The sequence below is a fragment of the Poecile atricapillus genome, chromosome 10, assembly GCF_030490865.1.
Source record: "Poecile atricapillus isolate bPoeAtr1 chromosome 10, bPoeAtr1.hap1, whole genome shotgun sequence".
Classification (NCBI taxonomy): domain Eukaryota; kingdom Metazoa; phylum Chordata; class Aves; order Passeriformes; family Paridae; genus Poecile; species Poecile atricapillus.
Genome location: NC_081258.1, coordinates 10,129,644 through 10,145,797, shown reverse-complemented (window position 1 = coordinate 10,145,797; position 16,154 = coordinate 10,129,644). Strand labels below are relative to the sequence as shown.

Genomic DNA, 16,154 nt, shown 5'->3' with positions numbered 1-16,154 from the left:
TGTAACAACCTCTCTACCTCACATAGGGGATCTGACAACACTAGGCAACTTTTCAGTGATAAATAGTAATGTAATAATTGAAAACCTGCAGAGTACTAAAGTGGCAGTAGCACAGTTCTCACAGGAGGCGAGATGTAACGGGGCATCGAGCACTAAACTCGCTGTCCCTGCCCTGATGGAGCAACTGTTGGCATTGCAGCAGCAGCAGATCCATCAGTTGCAACTGATTGAACAAATTCGTCACCAAATATTATTGTTGGCTACCCAAAATACAGACATGCCAACATCTTCTAGCCCTTCTCAAGGTACTTTACGAACATCTGCCAACCCCTTGTCCACATTAAGTTCCCATTTATCCCAGCAGCTGGCTGCAGCAGCTGGATTAGCACAAAGCCTTGCTAGTCAATCTGCCAGCATCAGTGGTGTGAAACAGCTACCCCCTATACAGCTACCTCAGAGCAACCCTGGCAACACTCTAATTCCATCCAATAGTGGCTCTTCTCCAAATATTAACATATTGGCAGCAGCAGTTACAACACCGTCCTCAGAAAAAGTGGCTTCAACTATTGGTGGCTCGCAGCTCACCAACCCACCAGTATCAGCATCATCTTCACCAGCTTTTGCAATAAGCAGTTTATTAAGTCCTGCATCTAATCCACTTCTACCTCAGCCCACCCCTAGTAACTCTGTTTTCTCCAGTCCCTTGTCCAATATTGGAACACCTGCAGAGGATTTAAACTCCTTGACTGCCTTGGCACAGCAAAGGAAAAGCAAGCCACCAAATGTAACTGCATTTGAAGCAAAAAGTAATTCAGATGAGGCATTCTTTAAGCATAAATGCAGGTTCTGTGCTAAAGTGTTTGGGAGTGACAGTGCCTTGCAGATTCATTTGCGTTCTCACACTGGCGAGAGGCCATTTAAATGCAACATATGTGGAAACAGGTTCTCTACAAAGGGAAACTTAAAAGTCCACTTTCAGCGTCACAAAGAAAAATACCCTCATATTCAAATGAATCCATACCCAGTGCCAGAGCATTTGGACAATATTCCTACAAGCACGGGTATTCCTTATGGGATGTCTATACCACCAGAGAAACCTGTCACGAGCTGGCTGGACAGCAAGCCAGTCCTCTCCACCCTCACAACTTCTGTTGGCCTGCCACTCCCACCAACAATTCCAAGCTTGACCCCATTCATCAAAACTGAGGAGCCTCAGCCGATTCCCATTAGCCATCCTTCTGCTAGCCCTCCCTGCTCTGTCAAGAGTGACTCGGGAACAGCTGATCCCACATCAAAAATTTCCAATGGACTTTCTGATGAGGTAGAGGCTGGTGCATTGCCTACCTCAAATGGCAAAACGGAAGAAAACCCCCAAAATACAAGCACCATCACTAGCATGAGCAGCTCCGTGAGCTCCCCGGCAGCAGACTCGGGCTCCAGCGGTGTCGCCACTTTTACAAATCCACTGATGCCTCTTATGTCAGAGCAATTCAAGGCAAAGTTTCCTTTTGGAGGACTATTGGATTCAACGCCAGCATCTGAAACGTCAAAATTGCAGCAACTCGTAGAAAACATTGACAAGAAGGCAACTGATCCTAACGAGTGCATCATTTGCCATCGAGTTCTCAGTTGCCAGAGCGCACTGAAAATGCATTATCGCACCCATACTGGAGAGAGGCCATTCAAATGTAAAATCTGTGGTCGTGCTTTCACTACTAAGGGCAACTTAAAGACTCACTACAGTGTCCATCGTGCCATGCCCCCGCTGAGAGTGCAACATTCTTGCCCGATCTGCCAGAAAAAATTCACCAATGCCGTTGTGCTACAGCAGCATATCCGAATGCACATGGGAGGGCAGATCCCCAACACCCCAGTGACAGAAAACTATCCTGAGTCAATGGAATCAGATACGGGATCTTTTGATGATAAAAATTTTGATGATATAGACAACTTCTCAGATGAGAATATGGAAGACTGTCCTGACAGCAGCGTGCCAGATACACCTAAATCTGTGGATGCATCACAAGACAGCTTGTCTTCTTCCCCTCTGCCCCTGGAAATGTCAAGTATTGCTGCTTTGGAAAATCAAATGAAGATGATCAATGCTGGCCTTGCTGAACAACTTCAGGCAAGCCTAAAGTCAGTAGAAAATGGGTCAGTGGAAGGGGACGTTTTAACTAACGATTCGTCGTCTGTTGGTGGTGATATGGAAAGCCAAAGTGCTGGAAGCCCTGCTGTCTCAGAGTCTACCTCTTCCATGCAGGCCTTGTCCCCATCCAACAGCACTAATGATTACCACAAGTCACCAAGTATTGAAGAGAAACCATTAAGAGCTTTACCAAGTGACTTTGCCAACGGTTTGTCTCCAACCCCTGCTAACAGTGGTGCTTTGGACTTGACGTCTAGTAACACTGATAAAATGATTAAAGAAGAGTCCCTGAGTATGCTCTTTCCTTTCAGAGATAGAGGTAAATTTAAAAATACTGCATGTGACATTTGTGGCAAAACATTTGCTTGTCAGAGTGCCTTGGACATTCATTACAGAAGTCATACCAAAGAGAGACCATTTATTTGCACAGTTTGCAATCGTGGCTTTTCCACAAAGGGTAATTTGAAGCAGCATATGTTGACACATCAAATGCGAGATCTACCATCACAGCTTTTTGAGCCCAACTCCAGTATCGGCCCCAATCAGAACTCTTCGGTGATGCCCGCTAATGCACTGTCATCGCTCATAAAGACCGAGGTTAACGGCTTTGTGCATGGCTCTCCTCAGGACAGCAAAGAAGCGCCCTCTGCTCTAGTTGCTTCGGGGCCCCTGTCCTCTGCCACGTCCCCTGTGCTGCTCCCTGCTCTCCCCAGAAGAACTCCAAAACAGCACTACTGCAACACATGTGGGAAAACGTTTTCTTCTTCCAGTGCTCTACAGATCCATGAAAGGACGCACACTGGTGAGAAACCTTTTGCCTGCACTATATGTGGAAGAGCATTCACAACAAAAGGCAATCTGAAGGTACTTTTTCCTCTTACTGTTCTTCGGTTTCATTTTCTCCCTGCTGGGGGTTTTTGATTTTTGACATCTGTTAATGTTGCGGCAGTGGTACCTTTGGGTGTTTGGGTGGTGTGACGGTGTGTTTAGTCAGCTCTGGTAGACCTAGATGGGCTCTTGTTGAGTGCTCATGTTGGCAGCAGGTCTGAGGTATGTGCTGTTTCGACTTAATTAAAATTCATCTACCAGCAAAGCCTGTCTATGCAGAGTGTGAAACAGAACAGCCAAATGATGGTAGGAGTATTAATTAACAGAGAAATGCATTTTGTAACTCACACACCTCTTCAAGAAGTGAAAGGCTCTTGAATGTGATCTTTTTCATAAGTATCATGTAAGATGAGTGTTTAAAAAAACTATTAACATAATTCTGAAATAATGGGCATGACTTTAATTGATTATATAACTAACATTTCCTACTGATATGTGTTTGAGAAAGCAAATACACTTAAGTTTTAGAACACCAGTTGAGCACTTTACTGTGTACATTTTTCTGTTGACAGAGTATTTCTCTAGAGGTTGCTGCCAGTAATGTGAGATGAATAATTACTTTCAGGCCATTCTGTCTATACACGAGGCTCTCCGATGAGCAATCAGTAAAGGATACTTTCTGCCTGTCTGAAAAGGACATTTATAGGGTAAAGGGTGTCAAATACAATACTTACCATTGCAATGAAAGTGGACATAGCAATTCTAGCCCTGAAAGCAGCTATCTGCAATTGACAGAATAATGCAAAGTCATTACAAACTAAATACGTGTAATAAAAAAAAGAGTAAGAAGCAATGCATTGTTCAGTGGGAGAACAGGTTATTCTGGGTAATGGTGATGGGCTAACCCAGAAGTAGTTTATTATTCCAGATGGAAAATGGGAAATGGAGCCCTGTATCCTCTATCTTTAATACCATTCATTATGTAACAAGACTGGACACGTTCATGGACTACTGCCTTCTCTGTGATCAAAATAAGTTTGAAATTCTGGTCAACCTCTGTTTTTTGTTTGTTTGTTTGTTCCTTTCTTTCTTTCCAGGTTCACATGGGCACTCACATGTGGAACAGTACTCCTGCAAGACGAGGCAGACGACTTTCTGTAGACGGCCCCATGACATTTCTAGGAGGCAATCCTGTAAAGTTCCCAGAAATGTTTCAGAAGGATTTGGCTGCGAGGTCAGGGAATGGAGACCCGTCCAGCTTCTGGAACCAGTATGCAGCTGCACTCTCCAATGGCTTGGCCATGAAGACCAACGAGATCTCCGTCATCCAGAATGGGGGCATCCCTCCAGCACCGGGGGGCCTGGGCAATGGTGGCAGCTCTCCCATCAGTGGCTTGACAGGAAGCCTGGAGAAGCTCCAGAATTCAGAACCCAATGCACCTCTAGCTGGTCTGGAGAAAATGGCAAGCAATGAAAATGGAACTAACTTCCGTTTTACACGCTTTGTGGAAGACAACAAAGAAATTGTAACAAATTAGAAAAAAAATCTCCGTAAATAACATTCCTGCAAATAGTGCAACCTAGGGTTGTTTTTTTCAAGCTGCAGGCTACAACATTACAAAGACTTTGTTTTGTACCATGTTCTACTTCTAGAGTTCTAAGAGAGCTTATTTATTAGTGATATAACCTTGCTTTGCAAACAAATGCAAGCATTAACTTTGGTCTCCCGTATTTTGAACTAAATACTAATCGACTAGAGTGCTGTAAACTTGCTGTAACATTTATGGCAGTTGCAAGTCTGTTCTGCTAGGTGATCTTATTCTGGCATTAACTTATTTTCTATATCCAGTTTAACACAAACTCTGGTATTGATGCGATGCCTCAGTGATACATTAGATCTCTAATAAAAATCTGTATATAAATGTACACTTTGATCCTGCTGGAAACTTTATCAGCAAACACATTGTCTAATTTTTCCAGACAGAATTAAGAAAAAGACTGAGAGAATATAGACTGAACAGTGTGGGTCCTTTACACAGCTCAGTTTTTGATTTTTATTATAAAATTAAAACTGCTTTAATTTTTGTAGGTTTAACATTTTCTGTTTTGAACTGTTATTTGTATTGTGCTTTTTACTTGAGTCGTCTTAAATGTTAATACATTTCTGTACAGTAATAAGCACGCGGATTATTAGAGAAGATACTGAAGTGTTGTTTTGGTAGTTGAAACTGAGACGTAACATTTTGCCTTGTAGGTATATCCATTATAGAAAATGTGCTGGACTTTCACAATGCTGCTAAGTATGGCATCTTGAACAACTTCCGTGGACAACTGTAGATGCTCCTGTATATACAATAAGACATCACTTTCATTAAAATGTACATACGTTCCTTACAAGACCAAGCCCTACTCCTTGACCAAGGGAACAAGTATAGTGTTTGTTTATTTTGTATTAGTCATTGGGGGGGACGGGGGGGAACCTTGGACTGTTACATGCACTTTCTCGGAAAGTTGAAAGGAAAAGAAGTCCAGTTTCTTTAACATTTAATACTTACTAACAGCAGAGATACTGTAATTTTACTCGAGTAATCAAATACATTTTTGCAACAGATAAAAGATTCGCTGTCTCTGTGTTTTTAAAGTGTACCTGTATTTAGTAATCACTTTGTATTATTTAGCCTCTCCCTTGGTTAACACAAACTGTCCAGGTTGTATGTGTGTGTTTATATCTGTAAGTATGGGTATACATATATGTATTGCATATTAATTGCTAGTATATTTTTCATACCCCCTAATAGTGAGAAATTTCTCCTTAACTATTCAACTCCTTCTTCTCATAAAATTGTAGATATTTTGGCATTTTTAATTTGTTTATTAAAAAAAAAAAATGCTGCTAGCAAAGACCTTATTGAGCCTAGGTAAGTTTCCTTTGAAGGAAATAATTTATTACATTTAAGGCTTGATTCGGTTCAAATGCTTTATATTTGATATTAATTTTATTTTATGAGATTGTATGTTTGTGGCATGCTTACGCTGCTATACCTGTGTTAAGATGTCCACTTGCAAGCCTCCATATACTATGTGGGGTTTATAACTTGATTGTAAAAAAAAGCATACCAAACAAAACCTAACTGCTCTGGCCTTGCACATGATTTGGCTTCCCTTAAACACTTGCCATGTTCATTAACCTCAATGGAAGTTTGTCAAACATAATTGAGCCCAATATTTTCATCTCCTTACATTACTATTTATGAAAAATAAATCTGATTGGCTGCTTTCAAATTATGCCTTCAAAACCACCAACAGGCATAGCCAATTTTGTGTCCGCATGACTATATATACATATTTTTATTTTTTTTTTTAACAATTCAAAGATTCAGGCATTTTGTGTTACAGGATTATTTTTCAGGATTACTGAAATTCCTGTGGGGGGACTTGCCCACCTTTTTAAACAAGAATATACTCCCATACTGAGTTGCATATTGGGCATTAGAGAGGACTTACAACTAAAGAGCTGGGGTGAGAAATACTTTTTGCGAGGAACTTTTCCCCTTCCTATGATTATGAATCCTGCGTATTAACGCTGTAGTCTGGATACCTCTTGGACTTCATGTCTTTAGGACTTTTCCTGTTGGAATGTGATGATTCACCTGGTACATGATATGCATTTTTGTTAACATGTAAGTTGTACGCTAGAGCCAGCTGGCTTGTCAATGTGAATATTTAAGAATTTTAAGTCACCTTTTGGTCTCAGAAAAAGGTAAATTAAAAGGATTTTGATGATTTTATCAGTGAAATACTAACTAATTCTCCTTTTAAACTGAGTCGAAATTTGTGCAACAGAAAAGTTGCCAGGGAAGGGTTAGCAGCCCCCAGCGCTCCGGGAGGGTTTCCTCTCCGCGGCTTGAGTTTCATTAGTGCCTTTAACTTCAGCCCTCGGAGCCTCTTCCCACGGGGAACTGGAGTCTTTAGGTTCCGAGGGAAGCCGCGCCCGGAGCAGGCGGGCCCCGCACTCGCGGAACTTCCCGGACACTCCTGCGGCTGGGTAATGTACGCGCTTGGCATCATTCGGGGTTAAAGAAAAGAAAAAAAAAAAAAAAAAAAGAAAAGAAAAAGGCAAACAAAAAATAGCTAAAAAAAAACCCTAGAGAAAAAAAAAAAAAAAAAAAAAGCAGCGCGATTTTCTTTCTCGTACCTTGGGGCCTTTCCCCCGGCCCGCTCCGTGAGCGGACCCTGCGCGCACAGCCCGGGCTCGGCGGAGGGGCCAAGGAGGGGCCGCTGCCCGAGGGGCTGCGCTCCCCCAGCCCAGCCGGGGGACAGAGCCTTTTGTCCCCCAGCCCTGCCCAAGCGTTTCCCTGCCGTGCGGCGGCTGCGGCGGGCGAGGCTCCCCTGGACACCCTTCCGGCCCCGGAGCGCGGCAGGGCGGGGGTTCCCGGTGAGCCGGGGCGCTGCCCCGCCGTGCTGCTGCTTCGCTCCGCGCTGCCCTCGCTGCCTCGGCGGAGGTGGGTGCTGCCGGCAGGAGCGGCCCGTGCCCCGTGCCTCAATCCCTCTGTGCCGGCCTGAGGGAGAGTGCCCGGGCCGGGCCGGGCTGAGGGATGGATGCCAGGGCTGAGGGATGGGTGCCAGGGCTGCGGGATGGATGCCGGGGCTGAAGGATGGATGCCCGGATTCTGTAGGGCTGAGGGATGGATGCCTGGGCTGAGGGATGGATGCCTGGGCTGAGGGATGGATGCCAGGGCTCTGCCGGGCTGAGGTATGGGTGCCGGGGCTGAGGGATGGGTGCCTGGGCTGAGGGATGGGTGCCTGGGCTGAGGGATGGGTGCCAGGGCTGAGGGATGGATGCCCGGGCTCTGTCGGGCTGAGGGATGGGTGCCGGGGCTGAGGGATGGATGCTCGGGCAGAGGGATGGGTGCCAGGGCTGAGGGACGGGTGCCGGGGCTGAGGGATGGATGCCCGGGCTCTGTCGGGCAGAGGGATGGATGCTCGGGCAGAGGGATGGGTGCTCGGGCTGAGCCATGGGTGTCTGGGCTGTGCCGCCCGCTGTGCGGAAGGTGCCCGGCCGTTCTCCCCGCGCTGCTCAGGAGCCTTCCGTTCCCTTTCTCCTGGCATTTCCGACCGGGGCTGGAGCCGGCCGGCTGCAGAGGCCGGGAGCATCGTCCCTGCGCCCGCAGGGTGCGGGGCCAGAGGCGGCTCGGGGCTCCGCGCCCCGTCAGGCGGAGCGCCCGGCTGGCCTCCTGCGAGGGGACGCGGGGCGGGGGACAGAGGGGGAATAATTTGCTCTGGAAACGCGGAATTTTAAGTTTCCCGTTACTCGACGCCAGACCGTGGGGACCGGGGGAAGTTACCTCTCCCCAGAGCTGTCCTGGCAAGCGCACAAAGGTGCCCGCGTCGCCTCGCAGCTGGGAGCCGCGCTACCTCGCTGCAATTACCCAGCGCAGCGTTTCCTATTCACAGACACTGAATTAATCCTTATTCAAGAATAGAATTTTTTTTCTTTACGGTTTTGTTTTCGCGGCCTCATTTTTCTCATTAGCAACAAAGTTTTCTTTCCCCCCCCTTCGCCCCCCCCTCACCTCCTCTCGCCCATCACAATTTTATCATCCATTAAAATAAAGCACAGTGGGGTGGGTTGGTATTCTCCTTTTCTTTCTTTTAAGCGCCAGCGATCGTTCAACGCAATCATTTAATCATCCCGGGTAATTTTCTTCACCCAGAAACAGACGTGATTTATTTAAAAATGGGGCTAATGTCGTGCGGAGCTTGCCCGCTCGGGCAGAGCCCGCGGCGGAGCGGCAGCACCGGGCTGGCCGGGGCACCGCTGCCCGCAGCCCGCCCGGGCCGCTCGGGGCCCAGCGGGGCCAGGAAGAGAGGCCGCGGTGGCCGGCAGAGGGACAAAGATGTAGCGGGACAGACGGAGGGAAGGGCTCGGTAAAAGCACGGCCGATAGCGGCGGAGCGGAGAGAGAAGCGGGGCAGCACGTGGGGAGGGCGGGAGTGAGGTTTCCGTATTGGCCAGGCAGGCGTGAGAAGGGAGAGGAAGCCGCAAATTGCCCGGTTTATTTCGTGTGCTGATGACGACCAGATCCTCACCCTTTTCTCAGGGAAAAGTCTGTTGAATTTCAGTGTTTCTTCCTTGGCTGGGCTTTGGTTTGAGATTAGGGGCAAGGTTGCAAGCCCTCCCCGTTGCAGCACACAACAAATGCCTCGGTTTGCTCCTGCTTTGTGAAGAATATTTGCTGACCATCAAAATGCAAGGGTTGCTGCTTGTTTTGACCATTTCTTTGGAGCCCGATTCCTCTTTTGAAAGCCCTGAAGTCACAATTTGCGCGGCTGTGTCTTTGCAGGAGGCCAGTTTTACTTGGCAGCAGAAGGTGTGACTTTGTAGCACGACAGTTCTGTCTTGCTGTCTCCTTGCCAGTGTTCCATAGCTCTGCAGGTTTGTTTCCTGTCAGTGTTCCCCAGTTCTCCAGGTTTGTTCCTCTTTGGTTAGGGTTTGTTTGTTTGTTTCCCAATCAAAATAACTTTTAATTTTTTTTTAAAATTTCCTTCTCTCATGCATATGACTTGACAGAAGTTAAAATAATGTTTTGCAAATAAGTAGGTACAGTTATTTATATAAGCTGGAAGCAATATGTTTGTTAACTGCCAAGCTGAAATATAATGACTTAAAGATTTCAAACACTGTTATATAGATATGTATCTCCAGGCAAAACATTGAAGAGTAGAGCCTTCAAAAAATTAATCTTAATAGGAAAGAACAGGAATAATTGGAAAGTATGGAACTTCAGCTGAGAACAGAGTTACTGACTGCTGTATTTCTGATTTTCTGATTTGATATTTCTGGGCTTTACATCCAGGTTACAGTTAATATTGGAATGGTTACCCTGAGCAAGTCCCTGTGTCCCTTTGACAGTGGCCTAGGAGATGCCTGGAAGATGGTGAGTGCATGGTGGCTCCTCCCAGGGAAGATCTTGTTCCAGGGACATGGGGTACCAGGATGCCCTGAACCACACCCAGTGACTGAAATATTTTACAGGTAATGAGGTGTAGGAATGATAGTGATTAAAATGACATTTCTAGTTTAAATAACAAATCTCTTCAATTTCCATTTCATCTTCTGTTTTAATTTAGACATGTATTTTTGAATTCACAAACTAAATTTCTTAAGAGGCAAAATTTCTCAGTCATATGGGAAGGGGAGCAGAAGAGTGATAAAAGGAGAGCAGGAAAGAGGAATTTTCTTTTGTGCCTGTCTAGCATGGCAGGAGCTGGTGAGGAACACGTCCATGGGGGTTGCAGTCACTCTGTGCAATGCTCTGTGTGGTGAGTGAGGCCAGCATCTTGTAAGACTGAGAGAATGCAGTGAGAGCACCACTGGAGAGCTGTAAAGTAAGAAAGCGATGCCATCTTTCTTTGTATAGCAGTTCGTTAGTTAACCCTAGCTGCAAGCTCTTCTGAACTTTCAGAAGTTACTGTCACTTCTAGAAGGAGCTTTAAAATCAGGTTAGATGGGCACCAAAAACATGTCCGTGCCCATGTTATACCTGGTCACCTCTGCTAGTAAGGAAGGTTCTCTCTAGAAAGATCAACCCTGAAACTTCTGGTGCTATTTCATTTCAAAAGAAGTCTCTCCATGTTAGCAGACATTTACATCATCTGTACAGACAGCTCTCTTGACCAGCACAGTGCTGAAGTGCAAAGGTCTATTTTCATTATTTAAAGGTCTTAAAAATGCAGCATCACAATGTCAGGTGGGTGTAGCAGAAGCCCTGAAGCACCTGGCATCAGGTGGTGCAACAAGAGAACTATTTAGAATTGAATATGGAAAGCAAAAAATGGAGTGGTCTGGCACACTATAATGGATTTAACCCTGCTCATCACTACTTTCATTCTTTTTCCTCATCTTTTTTATTAAAAATTATTCCAAAGTGAAAGCAGTGAAACTAATCAGATGAATGATAAGATTTTTTTCAAAGCACTGCCTATTTTGAAAATCAGCTTTTCCTAGCAGTGAATAACTCTGAATTGCTTTACTTTCATCAGGACTGTAAAATGTCAGTTAATACTTAGTGAAGCTAACATTTCTTTCATATGTACAATAACTAAGTGGATAATCATGTTCAGTACAAATGTGAGTTCATGTGAACCCCATCTTTCTGGTGGGATCCATAGAAAGCAAATTATGTAGAGAGAGACAGAACAGATTTCAGAGGTTTATGTGTCTATTTACTTGTCTAGGCTGAGTACTGAGTCCTCTCAGCACCTTGTGTCAGAGCTGTGGCTGCTGAGCACGGGGCTGTCTGTGCTGGTTAAATCACCACAGCTCAGCTGGGGAACCCTGAACTCCAGCACAGACCTCTGCTGCTGATACACATAAAACAACTTAACCCCCTTGCTTAACTCAGCTGAACTTATTTTGGCTTCTAGCACTGGAGAGTACCTGAGAGCTGCACAGACAACTTTTGTAGTGCTGAATGTGGCTGTTTGGGGCTACTTTATTTCCCTTTCAGTTCAGTTGTTTATTCCTGTCTGCTGAGATTTCTCCCCCTTCTGTATTTGAATGAGTGGAATAGATCTCATGAGCACTCTTCATTCATATCACCACAAAGACTGAGCCAGTTCTTATTTGGTTCCTTATTTAAGATAGGAAAGAGTCCAAAATGTACTGGGCAGGTTTGCAAAGCTTAAGGAGATCATTTTACAAAAGGAGGTAGAGCTTATGTATCAGTGAGTCAGGCAGAAAAGAATTCATAAAGGTACAGCTTGTTTGAGCCAGAATTTCACGAGGTGTTACCTTCCAAACCAAGCCTCCTAAAGGAACAACTGCCTACAAAATAGGCTTAGCTTAAAATGCCACTGAAGTATGTCTAAATTTGCACTGAAGTGGGGGGAGAACACTCCATAATTTGTCCTGTTGTGACAGGGCACAGCAGTAACAGCTTAAAACACGGAGGCTATTACTACAGCAGTCTCCTTACTGACATCAGACAGGCACCTAGAGTCTCTTTTCTTGCATGACCTACACAAAAAGTAGACTGGGCCCCTGTGTTCTCTCCTGGATCTTAAGAAGTTATTAAACCAATTCCTTCTTTTGAAAGCTGTATGCATTCATGCTGGCATCCTCAATAAAGCTGGGACACAAACAAAAAAAGCAAGCAAACCAGTCACAGTAGCATTCAATGCACTTAAACTTGGAGGAAATGAAAATCAATATTTGTCAAATGGAGGGAAAAGGTAAAATGGATTGAGGAAAGTTGTCTGGCTTTCTTAAAAGCCATTAGTGAAAATGAAAAGTTAACAACAATACTGGAATTTAATTCCCGTATTGGTGCTGTTTGAACCCGTGGTTTTGTTGTTTTCCCTCTCTAAGGATGCACTAGCTTGATGCACACATATTCCTTTATTGTTAGCCCTGTTGAATGGTATTTATTACATTTTAATTATGACTGATTTGGAACCTTGGAGGTTTATCTGAATGTCTTGCTTGTGGTTAAAATGTGAAGGAATAATTTAGGAAATGGAAGTTTCATTTCTGCTTCTGGGAACACATGACCTCAGCCAGTTGCTCCAAACTCCTGATGTCTTCTGTAAAATGACCTTACCTTTAATTTTTGCTGATTTTGGTTATTTAGATAGGAAACTGTTCTCACTGCTCCTTTACAATGTGTGTATAACATAGGTGGCTACTCTCTGAGAACATAAATGGTTCCAAAATAACCCACACACGGCTATTTTGCATTTCAGCATCTACTGGAACATCTGGAAGTGCTCTGCTGGTACCACAGTACATTATTTGCCACATATTAGGTGAAGCTTAAAAGTTAATCCTGTAGTTTTCACTGTGCTTGTATGATCAAATAATCAGATTTGAAAAATAAAAAGAGTCTATTGTGTGATTAGTTTTTATGTATACAAGTGGTGGGGGCAATGGAGCCAGGATGTTGTCAGGAACCCGTAGCTGACATGGGATGTGGCTGTGGGGGGATGCAGGCAGTACACTCTTGGCTCTTTGCAGAGGGTCAGATCCAGGCTGCTGCATTTCCAAATAACATTTTGGAGAGATTCAACCTTAAGCAAATGAGAGATTATTGTACAGCTGGTTATGTAGAAGGCTCTGAAGTAGCAGGGAGTCCTGTGATGATGTGATATGTCTCTCTTCAGGATTAGGAGTTGTCTCTCTTCTTCCACCCCCTCATTTCTTTCTTTCTCTCTCAGGGGTTAAGGCTCTGTGTAATGTTGACAGTTACTGGAAAAGGTTCTAACAGCAGTAGAGCTGGTGAAAGACAAGACTATTTATAGAAAACAATAAAGTAAAAATAAGTGTAAGATTAAATATCAGTAGCTACCAGCTGTAGCACCTTTTCTCCTCCTCCCGTTAAGTAGTAAAATCAAAGCATAATTTGGAGAGGCTTCCTGCTGGAATTGGAGAAGCTGGTTCATTCTTATGCCAAAGGGAAGTTGAGATGTTCATTTACAGGATGGCATTTCCTCAGCTTCTGCAGAACCATTCCCCAGCTGGGATTAGAAGCTCACATGCTGTAGGAAGTGAGTTTTTTCTGCTAGGGTACGAAATCAAGCTTTTGTTTTCTCATGGTGAGTGGACAGCTAGAGTGTTCCCAGTGCCACCACAACTGTCTGAAGTGATGGGATGGACATGCAGCATGGTCTCCAGTACAGGAGACTTTGAAATGACTGAGGTGCATGAAAATGGCTCAGTCTGCCCTGTAATGCTCATGTATGAAGTGATGTGCAGAAAAGGTTCTGGCTACACAACTATGGAAGTGTTTCAGATGAGTTTGTCCTAAATCAGGAATCTTGTTTCTCTTCAGCAAATCAGATGTTCAAAGTCTCAGGTTATGCTCTGTATTCCTCTCTTCCCAGAGCCCAGGTTAGACTCTGTTGAATATAATTAATTTTCTTTTTTTGGTGGAAATAGTGAAAGTACTCTGCACAAATCTTAAAATCTGCTTTTAGTTCCCTCCACTCTCCATCAATTGATTTGATACAGAGTTTTCTTCTTTTTTCAAGATGAAATAACTTGTGTGGATATAGCTCTTTCCTTTGAAATGAACTAATTTCATGATGTGAAGTCTTTGCTGTCTTCTGATTACATTACAAACAGAGTTTAGCAGGTTTGGGGGTTTATTTCTGAGGAGGGTGAGTGTACAATGGCTACAAGTAACTGCTGAGCCTTTGGCTAGTCTCATTTAGTTACTATTCAATCTCTTTTTCCTTCTGTTTTTTATTGTTTCTAGGTATTTATAGTTGATTTTTCTTGAGAAAAATACGGATATCATTATTATTTGTCAGCATCTAAATACTTTTAAGTACCAGATTTCCCTGAATTTACTGAATAACCCGAGTTTAAAAAATAATGAGAGAGTTCTAAGTAATATTTCACAGGATTTTGTTTCAGCAGAGGGAGTGTTGATTCCAGAAGAGTTTATGTAACTGCTGAAAATCTGGAAAAGACTTGAAAGAGAGAGTTAAACTATTTAATAGTGGTCAAATGCTGCAAACCAAATTTACTCTTTATAAAATCAGAAATGTTACCTCCTTCTGGTTCAGCAGTAAACCTACAGTGACTCATCAGGGTGATGTTGTGGCTTTTTCCCTTGCTATTGTGGAGCACAGTATTGATCAGACTGTGAAATAATACAGCAGCTGAAGCTCAGGTAGCAAATATGCACTGGATTGATCTCCTTTTACTAAGCCTCCTGTATCCAGCCTTATTTACGGCAGAAGGATCAAGTCTGGAAAATAACTGATAAATACCACCTTGTGGCACCTGTTTAAGTGATGGGATAGAAAACACTCCCTAGTTTGTTAACTTTAAGTATTGGGAGCAGAAGCGATGTGCACATAATAATATTATGATTCATACAAAGCACTTTTCAACCAACTCGATATATTTCATTACCTCCTTTCCAGCAGAAGTATTGATTTTTGTTTTGTGGTTTTATAACACAATTTCAAGGCTGTTGTAGTTTAATGAGCCATGTTTTTATGATGTTTAAAAAGATTTGAAGCATTTGTTGAAATAAATATTATGGATTGCCCAGCTCTTGTCACCTCTTCTTTCGCTCTGTGCTTGGTATCAGCTCAGCATAAGAATGAATAGGGCAGGCAGCTCTGTGGCTTTTTGTGCTTTTTTGTGTTTGAGATCAAAGTGCTGCTGGAGAACAATGGCAGGCCACACTTCTGTGTCCCTGACCACACACAGCAGCACCTGCAGAGCAGTAAAATGTCATTGTTGCTTCTGCAGTTTGAGCACAGAGGAAGCACCACTGAGGTGGCAGATGATTCTAATAATACTTGATGTGAATTGATGGGGAAGGAGGACCATAACACAGAGGGCTTTTTATTATGAGCCTTGACTTCCCAAGCTGTGAACAACAGAATACTGCACCTGTGGACTTTCTTCCAATCAACCATTATGGAAAGTGACAGATTTTATTAACTTAAGGAAGAACTTTTCAACATGGGAAAGTTGTAGTTTATTTTGGAGACATGAAGAAAAAAGGCTAGTGATATATTACAGATTTCCCACTGCTCATACTTTCCTAGTTTGTGTTGTGTTTTTAATGTACTGTTATAGAATCACAAGGACATTATTAGAAAGATTTCATCTTTTCCTATCTTTTTAAGATAAAACAATATCAGTGGGATTTTTCTCACTTTTTCCCATTGCTTCATGTCTTATGCTAGAGGAATAGTGGAGCTGACAAGAGAATAACTCTATTGGTTGAAGAGATATATATGATAATTTTAAGAGTTATATAGGATAGCTGAAGTTGGATAGAAAAGAAAATTGGGTGGCAGCAGCCCTCAACTGGTTCAAATAAAAGTAGTTTATACCAGTCAGTGTCTGTGCAGTCAGTTCCTCCCTCGTGCATCCATCCTTGGGAAGGTTCTGGGAGGGCAGGAGCTGCACATGGGGGCTGCAGGACTGTGCTGTTGTCAAAGGCATGTGCAGGTAAATGGAGCTGACATACATTTCTTCAATGCAGAGTCTTCCTTCAGACAGGTCAGGTTATCAGTTTTATTTACAACTGCTCTGCACCGCTGCTTGAAGACTAATATTTCTGTTCTGGGACTGTGACAATGTATCAGTCTGGGTTTTAGAAAGAAATAGAGGAGCATCAGTATTTGTTTCTTCAGATCATGTGCCCTGTGTT

At 43.6% G+C, this 16,154-nt stretch overlaps 2 protein-coding genes across 6 annotated transcripts in view; both read left to right on the top strand.

The window, feature by feature from the left end:
• Positions 1-5,588, top strand: part of SALL1 (spalt like transcription factor 1) — a 17,391-nt gene extending 11,803 nt beyond the window's left edge. For all 5 annotated transcript variants that reach the window (XM_058845930.1, XM_058845928.1, XM_058845927.1 and 2 more), the window contains exons 3-4: positions 1-3,013; positions 4,075-5,588. The exon at positions 1-3,013 is cut by the window's left edge and continues 397 nt beyond it. In XM_058845930.1, the coding sequence (XP_058701913.1) occupies positions 1-3,013; positions 4,075-4,515 (3,454 nt within the window). In that variant the 3' untranslated portion in view covers positions 4,516-5,588. The remainder of the gene's footprint in view (positions 3,014-4,074) is intronic.
• Positions 5,589-5,714: 126 nt separating this feature from the next.
• LOC131582766 (uncharacterized) lies at positions 5,715-15,030 on the top strand. The gene is made up of 5 exons (XM_058846235.1): positions 5,715-5,718; positions 6,911-7,022; positions 7,150-7,479; positions 9,890-10,012; positions 12,721-15,030. The coding sequence occupies exons 1-5, from the start codon at positions 5,715-5,717 to the stop codon at positions 12,785-12,787; spliced, it is 636 nt and encodes a 211-aa protein (XP_058702218.1). The 3' UTR covers positions 12,788-15,030.
• Positions 15,031-16,154: the final 1,124 nt, after the last annotated feature.